General features: G+C 45.5%; 4 protein-coding genes across 4 annotated transcripts in view; 3 read left to right on the top strand and 1 right to left on the bottom strand.

Annotated features, from left to right (window-relative positions):
* Positions 1 to 1,290: 1,290 nt before the first annotated feature.
* On the bottom strand, positions 1,291 to 2,044 carry LOC103367759 (gamma-crystallin M3-like). The gene is made up of 3 exons (XM_008295883.1): positions 2,036 to 2,044; positions 1,685 to 1,924; positions 1,291 to 1,566 (listed from the first exon to the last, which is right to left on the bottom strand). Exons 1-3 carry the CDS (start codon positions 2,042 to 2,044, stop codon positions 1,291 to 1,293), a joined length of 525 nt encoding a protein of 174 aa, XP_008294105.1.
* Positions 2,045 to 5,273: 3,229 nt separating this feature from the next.
* LOC103367757 (gamma-crystallin M2-like) lies at positions 5,274 to 6,257 on the top strand. Its single transcript, XM_008295882.1, has 3 exons — positions 5,274 to 5,282; positions 5,363 to 5,605; positions 5,982 to 6,257. Exons 1-3 carry the CDS (start codon positions 5,274 to 5,276, stop codon positions 6,255 to 6,257), a joined length of 528 nt encoding a protein of 175 aa, XP_008294104.1.
* Positions 6,258 to 8,588: 2,331 nt separating this feature from the next.
* Positions 8,589 to 9,247, top strand: LOC103367773 (beta-crystallin S-1-like). Its single transcript, XM_008295898.1, has 3 exons — positions 8,589 to 8,597; positions 8,667 to 8,909; positions 8,975 to 9,247. The coding sequence occupies exons 1-3, from the start codon at positions 8,589 to 8,591 to the stop codon at positions 9,245 to 9,247; spliced, it is 525 nt and encodes a 174-aa protein (XP_008294120.1).
* A 1,788-nt stretch (positions 9,248 to 11,035) lies between these two features.
* LOC103367756 (gamma-crystallin M2-like) overlaps positions 11,036 to 11,708 on the top strand; it is a 2,007-nt gene continuing 1,334 nt past the window's right edge. Inside the window, exons 1-2 of the mRNA XM_008295880.1 lie at positions 11,036 to 11,053; positions 11,203 to 11,445. Coding sequence (XP_008294102.1) covers positions 11,036 to 11,053; positions 11,203 to 11,445 — 261 coding nt within the window. The remainder of the gene's footprint in view (positions 11,054 to 11,202; positions 11,446 to 11,708) is intronic.

Here is an 11,708-nt window from a genome sequence, read left to right as displayed (position 1 = left end):
CATGACAAAGACTGGTGTGACACTTGACAATGACCTCCAACCAGAACTCTTACGTTGAGTTGCGATTGAACAGGACAGCATTCCTATATTCCAGTGATGTTGCCTCCTGAAGGCGCTGCCTTTGGTACCACAACGGGCCAGTTACACATCATCCTGAGAGGTTCTGTCTCTACCTGCCTGGCCCTCAGAGGGGTTCCATCCTAGTGGCTAGTAACTAGCTTGTATGCTAGTAACCGGAGTGACCCAGCCTGCCCAACCAGTGTCCAGGCTGCCGTCCAGAGTGGTCCTACTGGATGCTCTTGGCTTCAGGCAGTGTTCTGGACTCCTTTGTTAAGATTTCTGGAGAACGCAGATTGTCTAAATTTAGATGTGTGATGTGATATTTTTATGGTGAGATATATGTGACACTAGAAAAGAAATTGTAATAATTTATATAGACTTTAATTTAGCGTTTTACGACAATTGTTCACGTCCAATTCAGTTCAAATTGAAACATATAAATGACTCCCATTGAGTTTCCCGTATAACGGACAGCATTTTACATCCTATAGTGTTTAAAGTGTAACTCACAAAAAGGCCTCTTTTTCTGAACTGTTGTGTTTGATGACATTCTAGAAACACTGCAGGTGCATTTACCTCCTTTGCTGTGAATCTGGATAATCAGAGCTGCTTTTATTTCAATACTTCAAATGCTGAACTTTTACTCATTTTTAAAAATTTTTTCATTATGATTATTTATTAACAAAAACTTTAAGCTTTAACACAACCTGTCTCTGATGGATAAAACGACGACCTTCACGGTACCAGCAGGAACCAGCAGGATGGTGCCGTCATGTTTTTAAAAATATTTACTGTAATTATAATGAGTGCCATCTGAAAGTGTGCTGTTGGAATCCTGTGGCTGTCTCATCAAAGCTGGCAAAAATAGAAATAATATCAATAATCATAAAAGCTGTATTGATCCTGTCAGAGAGAGAGAACAAGAACAGATGCTTGAGTTTATTCCTATAAACCCTCCAGCAGAGAGGATGTCTGTTTGTGGAGGAAGCTGATCTCAGACCTGATGTCATGATGTTTTAATGCACGTGATGCAAGTGAATGGAGTCAATAAGCTTTTTGTGCAGCTCTATCATTCACACATCCATACCTCAATAATGTGCTTTAGCAAGAGTTGGTACATTAACGTTGTATCAGTGGATCGTCAGGCATTTATCTACTTAGTATGAAACGACAAAACGGCACGTGCTGCTTCTTTGGCCTTTTATTTTATTCGACAGCACATTATTTGCTTCAGCAGGAATCTGTTATGCGCCTGACGGAGCTGAACTTCATGCCGCTGTATCCCACATCCCTCATGCTCCTGTACTCCCCGGGCCTCAGGTACACCATCCTGCCTTTGTAGTGGGGCTGCTCGTACGCCAGCCAGTAGCCGTCCATCACGTGGCAGGACCGGCAGTCGGACATCCGGTAGCGGTCCTGGATGTTGTCGCAGTCCTCCATCAGCTCGTAGCTCTGGCCCTGGAAGTTCTCCCTCTCGTAGATCCTCATCCTGTACGAGCCTCGGTACTGAAAAACGGAGACGGCTCGAAAACTGAAATGTTCCTGTCGTTAACTTTGCAGAAATATCACATGTCTACTTTAAAAGCCACATAAATGCTCATCTTTTCATCGTAATGCGTCGTACCTGAGGGATCATACGGCAGGACCGGATGGAGTCACTCATGCCAAAAAACATGTAGTCGGCGTACTCGCCCCTCCTCAGGAAGTACTGGTTCCCAGTGTAGTTGGGTCGGTCGTAGACCATGAAGCAGCCGCTCTCCACCCTGCAGGAGCTGCACCTGCTCAGGTAGGTCGACATGTCCGAGCAGTCGCTCATGCACTCGTAGGAGCGCCCCTGGAAGTTCCTGTCCTCGTAGAAGACCACCTGCAGGAAAGAAAAAACAAGATTTAGAAAACGCGTTCGAGCCAACTCCCTCTCTTCTGTTTCATCCCACTGAACTCGGCAGCGATTGTTTTCGGCCTCCTCTCCACATACTTTGCCCATGTTGGATGTTCTGTGTTTGTGGGAATCTGTCCAACAACCTGCGGCTGCCAGGCGGCTTTTATACTTTATACGCCACCGCAACAGGGTTTTGTCATTCAAATTTTCTGGAAGCTGATGAATAAGCAGCTCTGCGATTGCTGTTAATTTCATTTGTGCGATCATGATCCAGAACAACGGGAGGGGAAATGGGTGGAAGATAGAAGGCGGGAGAGGACTGCAGGTTTTGTATTTCTCAGGCTGGGGAGGGCAGTCGATGTTCAACTGATCTGATTTGTTGATCTGCACCAGTTCAGACTGTGGATCCATGAAACGGATCTTTATTTGGCCAGAGAAGACAGATACAGTTGTTGTTGATCCTTCAATCATTAGAAATCTGCTTTAATACATTATTATTATCAGAGAACAGATTTCCTGGTAAATCAAACACATCCGACACCAACTGTCTGTTCTGTTGAGACACTTCAGGACCTTCAACTCCAATATCCAAAGTCTCCTCTGTGAAAACTTCAGGCTGTAATTAACTCTGAGAATTCTGTGGTTCTGGACACGAAAGCATTTTTAAAATTTTTTTAGATGTATGAAACCTCATTGGGATATTAAAGCACAACATTTCAGAAAACTTGTCCTTCCTGTAATCAGTCAACTGGGAGAGTTTGGTGGAGATCTGTTCTTCACCTGCTGCTTTATAAAGGATCCAGAGCTGCTCTACAGCTTTATCTACTGGCAGTGTTGCCCTGATGAACCTTTTTCCTCCCCAGCAGGCAACTGCACAAAACAGCGACAATGAAAACAGGAAGTGTGGCTCCATTGGGTTCCAGTAAATCATGAAACCGACGCATCTACAAGAACTTACTCTGGAGCTCAGAGGTTCTTTGGCAAAAACTTAGTTGAAGATATCGACTGAACTGAACCAGAACTTTAGACAGTAAAAGGTTTTCATCCTCTAAAGTCCAAGCAGCACCTGAACCTGTGACCTGCATCTCTACAGCCGCCTGAAGATGCGTCAAGATCACACAAATCATTCTGCTGACATGTGAAAAAGTAGTTTCTACATTTTGCTGTACTCGCTGCAGATTTTAGTTCCAGAGGAAAGTTAGAATAAAGGAAAGGTTGTGTTGTTGACCTGCCTCGTGTTCCCGGTGCAGGACGTTGCAGGTCATTTTAGGAAACTTTGTGCATGTTCCTACTGCAGGAACCGTCGCTGCAGAACCTCTTTCAGATCGATTTTCAGGGCAGAAAAATGTCCCAGAGTAGCGACCCTGAAAACTGCTGTAAACCTGTTGGAGTGTGGTTCCTCCTGCCCTGTGGATGTCCTCGTCAAACCATTCACCACATAGACCGTGTTGCTGTCAGGTGTTCCTGCAGAGCTTCACCTTCCGTCTGCATCGAGTTCCTGCAGCTGCTGTCCTCAGAGCGAACAGAGAAGAAATCCACCAAACCTTATATCGCTGATATCGGAGGCGCACATGGCTCGTTGTAGTGCTGCAGGAGTCAACATCACAACCCGTCAACCGGCTTCGTTTCCTCACTTTGTGTGCCTTCCCTCCTTTTCTGCCCTCATTGATTCCACCTCATCTCGTCCATCAGCACCTGCGTCTATATACGAGCATCTCCTTCTTTTAGTTCATTTGTTTACTTGCACGTTAGCATCCCTTCAGCTCCTCAAGTCTTTCTGTAGATTTGTTTTCTTTTAAGTTTTGGATCCTTCTGGAGTCAATTCCTGGATCTCCAGATGCTTTGTGTTTGTCACACTGCGTTGGACTTTGGCTAAAAAAAAACTCAGGAAAACAAGAAGTTGCGCAAGTTGGATGTAAAAGAAAATCGTTTCATTGAGAGCTGCAGCGATATTTTGGTGCTGCTTGTTTTGTGATAATCTACCAAGCTGAAATATACCAGAAGTATCCTTGAAAAGCCCAACTTGTCAGAAGGGGTAAGGATAAAAATAACTAATAATTTAGCTCCACTTTAAGATGCTGTCCACAGCCTCATTTCAGAAACTCTCTGTGAGGCAGGAACTTCTGGGGCGACCTCTTGTGTTCACACCGTCTTCTAAAGCTTTGGGCTGTGAAACGTCAGATCATCGTAACTAAAGCTAAAAGCAGCTGATGTTGTTAATCCATAATCTCTAACGACGGTCATCCATCATAATCAGAATTTTCTCCTGAATAAAGTCATCATGTCACATCCTGGAGCCTCAGACCTTCGCTGTCGATCAACGAAACTCCAGCTGAAGAGAAGAAGCAGATATTTGGACGCTAAGAGCATTCAGCAAATGAGGCCATTATTGATGCTCGTAGTTGCATCTGTGCTTTCCTTCTTTCCTTCTTGTGCATGTTAATGAACGTTTAATCACAAGGTTGCAGTAAATACGCCGGATTTAGCACGAGGCTCATTTCCCTCCACATAAAGGAAAAACACACGGGGATACGGACGTATAAAATAAAATAAAAACAACAATAATAAAAGAAAGACAATGATGATAAGATGAATTCAGACTGGGTTGTACCTCCCATAGAGTGCTGTTGTATCAGTAAAGTGCTTTCTAGGCATAACCCGTCATAAAGTGCCTGTTTCTGTTGCTCACACGTGTGATTGTTGCTCAGCCATGTCTGACACTGTCTCTTAAAACTGACAAAGACGGAACTTTCTGTGACAGCTGAAGGTAAAACATTCCAGCTTGTGCAGCCTTTAATAGATCATACATGCTGTGCAAAGGAGGACTTTCTAAACTGTAGATCTGCATGTGTGCTGTGTGGATGGCCTGATGGTGAGGTGGACAGAACAGATCATTTACGTTGTTCATCAGGTGAAGTCATGTTTTGTGCCAAATATGTGAATACCTGCATCTGCTGCTGCAGAAACCAAACACTCAAGTGTGAATAAGGCCACCTCATCTGTTGCCTTCACGACGGCAACAGTCCCAAAAAAAAAAGAGCAAAATATAAGCTACTTAAGAGACCAAGTTTCAAAGCAGCAGTCATTTGTTGGCTCAGAAATCAACAGAAAAGCTGCACACAGTTATCATTAAGTTTGACTTCTGCATGTCACATTTGGCACTAGTTTGATCAGAGGCCGTCACATGCGGACAAAGGCAAATCAAACCATTTTGCTGATATGCAAATTGAGCTAATTTAGGTGACAATAGCTTTCCCTCGTCTGCACATTCTGCTTTTCGATATAAACCAGCTCACAGCTGCTGCTGGACGGGAGACAAGCAGCATCATCAACAATGGGGAAGGTAAGGAGCTAAAGCTGCTCTGCACAGCTCTCTGAGGCCGTTAGCTGCAGCTAATTGATTTCTGTTTTCTCTTTGTGCAGATTGTGTTCTACGAGGATAAGAACTTCCGAGGTCGAAACTATGAGTGCGCCTCTGACAGCGCTGACCTGAGCTCGTACTTCAGCCGCTGCAACTCCATCAAGGTGGAGAGCGGCTGCTGGGTTCTGTACGAGCGGCCCAGCTACGCGGGATACCAGTACGTCCTGAGCCCCGGAGAGTACCCCGACCACCAGCACTGGATGGGCTTCAGCGACAGCATCAGGTCCTGTCGCTTCATCAGAAATGTAAGCTCCACCATGCTGGCTGCATGAGTCACGTTTAATGTTAGACAGCACAAATTAAGTTCTAATTCAGGTGGAAAATGGTGAAACACTGAAGTCAAAGGTGGTTCTTTTAACATTTTTGGGTTAATTTTGTGCAGCAGAGTGCAGAGCTCTGGCCAAATACCACAGAGTGCACCAACCAAGCAGTAATCAGTCAAAGGGCAGCAGACAAAAAGCAGATAAAAGGCTCACGGTTTGGCAGCTTCACGCCTGCAGCCGAGCACTCACTGACTGAAGGAAACTAGGAAAACAGCCAAGATGTGTCGACGTGAGCTCGGAGCGAACACAGAAACCAAACCGGTCCGGTTATCTACAGCTTCACTTCTCTGTTTTTCAGGTGTACGGAAAGTCCTGGAAGATCCGCTTCTACGACAAGCAGGGATTCGGAGGTCAGGCGGCGGAGTGGATCGAGGACTGCCCCTCCATCTACGAGGCCTTCAAGTTCCGGGAGTTCCGGTCCTGCGTGGTGATGGACGGCGCCTGGGTTCTGTACGAGCAGCCCGACTACCACGGACACCAGTACTTCCTGGAACGGGGCGAGTACCCGAGCTACACCGACTGGGGCGCCAACTCCCCCTCCGCCGGGTCCTTCCGCAAGATCACCGAGTTCTAGAGTTCCTGCAGTCAGAGAGTTTAGCACCGCGGTTCCTGAGCTCTCCGACTTTACCTTCAAGGAGTGGAATGAATAAACGCACCTCTTACCCTTAACCCGCTGCCTGTGTTGTTTCTTATCAGGTTCTCTGACGCCTCAGTGGCGTTTTGGTCGCCTCTTCTTCTTGGGTGGTTTCCAAATGCAGGTTTTCTCTCCAGGAAAACGTTTTTTCACCAAAACTGCACCATTTGTCAGAGAACGTACCAACAAACCATTCATGGTGAATGAATACATCTCAGCCTAAAGTCATAGTTTTTCCATCAGAATCACTTTAAGTAAACATTCATTTGACGTGAATCTGAGGCTACAGTCAAACCTCCTGAAGATTAAAACCAGCAGAGGGTTTAAAGTCGTCTGATGTGGAAGAAAATGTAAAAATAAAATCTTTTGTCAAAGCCAGAAACTGTAAAAACAGAAGGTTCAGTTTCCCATCATGTGAGGTTACCATTAAAAAACGGTTCCATTAAAAAAAATGAACCAAATCTGAGCTAAACACTGAGACATTTAACCCAAATCACCACAAATAAACCATCTGCAGTGAACAGATGCTGTAGCTGGTGTAGCTGATCCTCCACCGCTGACTCAGCTGTGACCAACAAGAACCATTCAGACAGTTTCCAGGTGAGCTGCAGACAGGAACACGGAGACGTCGTAGGAAACACCTACAGCATTTGGAAACTTGGAAAAATATTGTACATGTTGATTCCAGGAGTGTTCTTTTTTTTTTCTTCAGTTTTTAATGAACAAATAAAGAAGTCTTGTTCTTACGTTTATTAAGTTCCATGGTTCTGACTGAGTCCTGCTGACAGAAGACGTCTCTGAGTTCTCTCTCCTCCTCCTTCATGTTCTGGTTCCTCAGAGCTGCTGGACTTTAGTGGAACATGAACCTCAGTGAGGAAAAATGACACAAAACCAAAAATCTGTCAGAAGGTGCTGCTTGGAGATCAGAGCGTTGAAGTCGTCCCAACACAGACTGACATGGACAGAGGTTAGCATGAAGCTGGATGTCTGACTGATGATGTTCTCTCAACATCTTCAGATAAAATTGTTTCAGCATCGAGACGTCTGCTCGTTCTGCTGCGGTTCTACGACATTGTTCTCTAAAGTCAGTCGAGCATGTTGGATTGACGTTTATCGACATGCAGTCTTCCTGTTCATGTGTCGGATCCAGCATCTTCAACCACAACGTCAACTCCGTTTCCTTTCTCATGTCGAAACATCAAAGTTCGTCCAACAAAAACTCACAAGCTTCACAACACAAGGTAAAGCTAAAGGTGCTAAAGCTCCTCAGTCTGGTTGATCATCGGCTGTCGGTTCCTGTTGCCAGTCGGTGGTTCAGTGACTCTCAGTCCTGACATGTCGACGGGTTTGATTCTCTTCAGGTGACGTGAAGGTCAATAAGTGATTAATTCTCTGTTCTGAGCCACTCGTAGGACTCGTAGGCATTTTTGTGCATCTGGACAAGAAGATGCTCCAACAAACGTTTCTACACATTGATGGATTCTGATGTTGGGTCTGTTAAAAATAAAATAAAATTAAAAAGAAACCCAGATATGAAGCAACATCTAATGAGTTTTCAAGCACATTTAGATCCTTAAAATGATGATTTATTTACCCAATAGTCACAAAAAACTTTATTTAGTTCTGTAACACTTTTCAAAAACAGAGTTTAGAAAAAGGAGCAAACACTGAAAAATACTGTAAGACAATAAAACATAAAAAAAATAAGAATGTATTAAAAACGACATCAAAACGTGAATAAAAACAAAATTCAAACAATAAAAAAGACGAACATTTGAAAAGTGACAAAAACATTTACAATGACATTCAAACATTAAAAAAGAATAATTTAAAAAACTCAAGACAATAAAAGCTTCCAACAATAAAACATCTGAATGTATGAAGAAACAAACTGATCCTGACAGAAATGAGCAGAACTTTAAACGAGTCATTTATGTAAAGATGGAAACAAACCAACAACAACACAATCAGAAAATCAGATGAAACTCTTTTGCGTTGCACCTTAAATAAAACCCAACAGAGGTTTTTAGCTTACAGCTGCATAAACAGTGGAGTACAGCAGCGGTTCTGACCCGTTTGGACCGAGCTGGTTCAGATTCTTGGCACCGCTGATTGGCCTTCGTGTGCAGCTCGGTGCGTCGGAACAATGAGCGACTCGGGATGCATATTGGACCTGTAATAACTGTCAACGCTCCGCTAAGCGAGCGCTCGCCCGTATTGTCTCTGCTCGTATAAAGAGTCGGTTCCTGCGCCGCCGTTTGAGCCGCACACATGGAGAAGGTGAGAATTCACGGCAGCTGGTTTCCGTCAGGAGACTCGCACGCAGGTTAAACCATGCTGTTCTTTCAGATCGTGTTCTACGAGGACCGGGACTTCCAGGGCAAGTCCTACGACTGCAAAGGCGACTCGGCCGACCTGCAGGCCTTCATCCGCCGCTGCAACTCGGCCAAGGTGGAAGGAGGCTGGTGGGTTCTGTACGAGCGCAACAACTACACGGGGTACCAGTACGTGATCGGACCGGGGGAGTACAGCGAGTACGGCCGCTGGATGGGCTTCAACGACCGCGTCAGGTCCTGCAGGATCATCAAGAACGTGAGTCTGCAGCTCAGAAACCAGAAACGCTGCGAGTGCATCCTGCTGACTGTGACTCTCTGCAGGCCAAAGGTCCGTACAAGCTGCGGCTCTTCGACCGGCCCAACTTCGACGGACAGTTCCTGGAGGTGACGGACAACATGAAGTCGCTTCCGGAGAAGTGGTTCCGGTACGAGGTGCAGTCCTGCAAGGTTCTGGAGGGCTCCTGGGTCTTCTACGAACACCCCAACTTCTGCGGCCGGCAGTACCTGCTGGAGGAGGGCGAGTACCGGACGCCGGCGGACTGGGGAGCCCTGAAGGCCAACGTGGGCTCCATCAGGAGGATCACGCAGCCCTGAAGCCCAGAACTCTGCAATGTGTAATAAAGAAAGAAATGTTCTGCAGCATGAAATAAAGTCCTCCCACAATTAAAAGCTTGTGTGTGTGAAGTTTAATCTCTTCATAACTTACATCAACGTCAGGAGAAGCTTTAGACGATGCACTGAATCACTAAAGTAGAAACAGCAGCTCGACTCAATGAATCAACTTCATGACGTTCAGATTGTGTTCTGGAGACGTTCCAGCTCATGGATGGTTTCTAATATGTTGTCTACACGTTGCTGATGAAGCTATCGTGCTCATCAGAGAGCAGCAGGTTAGCTGGTCAGGAGAAACTGGAACTGAAATGACACCAACACATTTCTGGTAAAAACAAAAACACGTTCACACTTCTTCTTCTTCTTCAGTAGATCCAGTGTTTGTGGTTCTGTAGATCAGTTTGTGTTGGCGTCACTGTTCTGCTCAGTTTGAACACGTGATCGTCACAAAAAGCAGCAAAGTGTTCGAACAAAACGACGCAGAAATGATGCAAAAATGATTCATTCCCACCAACAGAGCTGCAACACTACAGGCTTCATTTCAGTAATATTTAAACGTCTCTGCAGCAGCCAGAGAGAAGAAGAAGCTTCACTGATTACTGCCATCATGAACACATCAACTCATTTATTCTCTCATCAACTCATTCAGGCTGTTCTATTATCTGTGGAACCAAAGTTCTCATTTTCTCCATTTTCATTCAGCAGACGCTTTTATCCGAAGCGACGTACATCTGAGAGCAGATACAACACAAGCAAGGTTCTGGTCAGGAGAAAACAACCTGGATCAGAACCATAGAACACGTCCAGGTGTGGCAGGGCGCTGATGAGCAGGCTGTAGGGAGGGAAAAGGGATTATTATCATCATGATTATTGTGTTTTCAGTCTGTCACAGTGAACAGACAGAACACTTGATGATCCTCAGAGGAAATGTTGCAGCAAAAATTTACACAACGCACACATAAAAAACATTATTTTACAAATATATATGAGATAAAAAAGAATTAAAATAGTGTTTAGAAGAGTTTTATTTTATTCATTATATTAATTTAACCGTTCAGTGCAACAACTCTGATTCAACATAATTTAGTTAAAGCAAAAAAAATCACTTTGAATTTAGTTAACTGTTAAAAAATAAAGAAAAGTCTCATCCTTGATTTGCGTTTTTCAGAACCAAAGTTCCACCTCTGGACCAGGATTCTCTTCACCGGCCGTCAGACGTCAGAAAGACTTTTAGTCGCTTTTATTTTTGACAAAACTCAAAGTTATGACGTCGGAGTTGATGCGAGTCGAGACCAAGAGGCTGAAAACATCAAACATTTAGGTAACGTTGTCCATGTCTGCGGTTCCACCGGGAGCAGGTCCGGTCGGGGCCGGCGGCCAGCAGCAGGTCTGAGGTCAGCCGGCTGCAGGTGAGTTCACCTGTCGGCCCTCAGACCCAGTTACAGCCCGATGGCCCGAATCCAGCGGCGCCACATCGGCTCAGCAGCAGCAGCCAAACAATTTAATCGGATCAATAAATTGTTTCTGGAATCAGGCATCGGCGGATCAAAAGGTCAGCGGCTGCCATGGCGGTAAACACCGAGCATTTAAAACAATTGCAGCATCAGCCATTGTGCAGATATAAATGCTGAGGCAATTAAAATGACAATGATGCCCCTGGCAGGGCATTTAGAGAGCCCACATACACTGTATATATAAATCTGGGCCGCCTGCTGCAGCCGTGTGTACGTGAAGGTGGAAACGAAGCAAACGCTGGTGTGAGGCCCGAACATGGACCGCATGGGAAAGGTGAGCACACGCTGATGTTCCTACAGCTGATCACGTCTCAGCTACAGGACGCTGCTCTTCTTGACCCTTTGGTGCCAAAACTTCCTGCAGAACCACCCTCAGAACCGGCTCCGATCCTGCTCATTAAACCGTCTCCTCACCTGTTACAGATCGTGTTTTATGAGGACAGGAACTTCCAGGGGCGCTACTATGAGTGCACCAGCGATTGCCCTGAACTCAACACCCACTTCAGCCGCTGCAACTCGGTCCGGGTGGAGAGCGGCGCCTGGGTTCTGTACGAGAGGCCCAACTACATGGGCTACCAGTACATCCTGACCCGGGGCGAGTACCCCGACTACCAGCGCTGGATGGGCTACAACGACAGCGTCCGGTCCTGCAGGATGATCCGCAACGTGAGTCCCTCAGACAACAGAACCACCGTCAACATCATGCCATTAATGAAGCTCCTGCAGAGGGTTCTGTTGGGTTCCTTCACTGAGGTTCAGTGAAGGTGCAGCTCTGTGGAACCAGAATGAGTTCAGGCTCCACATGTTATTTTCCTTTTTACAGTTTTACAAACTAAAACAGCAGCATGAGTTCAGACTGACCGAGAAAGAAGGCGAGAAACACCAGAAGTAGTTTCAGCAGATTTACTGGAGACACTCTGAACTCCTCC

The sequence above is a fragment of the Stegastes partitus genome, unplaced genomic scaffold, assembly GCF_000690725.1.
Source record: "Stegastes partitus isolate 25-593 unplaced genomic scaffold, Stegastes_partitus-1.0.2 Scaffold1082, whole genome shotgun sequence".
In the NCBI taxonomy this organism is placed as follows: Eukaryota; Metazoa; Chordata; class Actinopteri; family Pomacentridae; genus Stegastes; species Stegastes partitus.
Note: the sequence above shows the minus strand (reverse complement) of the source record. Positions and strands in the feature narration are given on the sequence as shown.

Bases quoted from the DNA above. Each gene is read 5' to 3' on its own strand.
- LOC103367759 (XM_008295883.1), bottom strand. The intron at 1,567-1,684 runs GTACGACGCATT...TCCGTTTTTCAG, and splicing joins CCTGCCGTATGATCCCTCAG to TACCGAGGCTCGTACAGGAT.
- LOC103367757 (XM_008295882.1), top strand. The intron at 5,606-5,981 runs GTAAGCTCCACC...TCTGTTTTTCAG, and splicing joins CCTGTCGCTTCATCAGAAAT to GTGTACGGAAAGTCCTGGAA.
- LOC103367773 (XM_008295898.1), top strand. The intron at 8,910-8,974 runs GTGAGTCTGCAG...GACTCTCTGCAG, and splicing joins CCTGCAGGATCATCAAGAAC to GCCAAAGGTCCGTACAAGCT.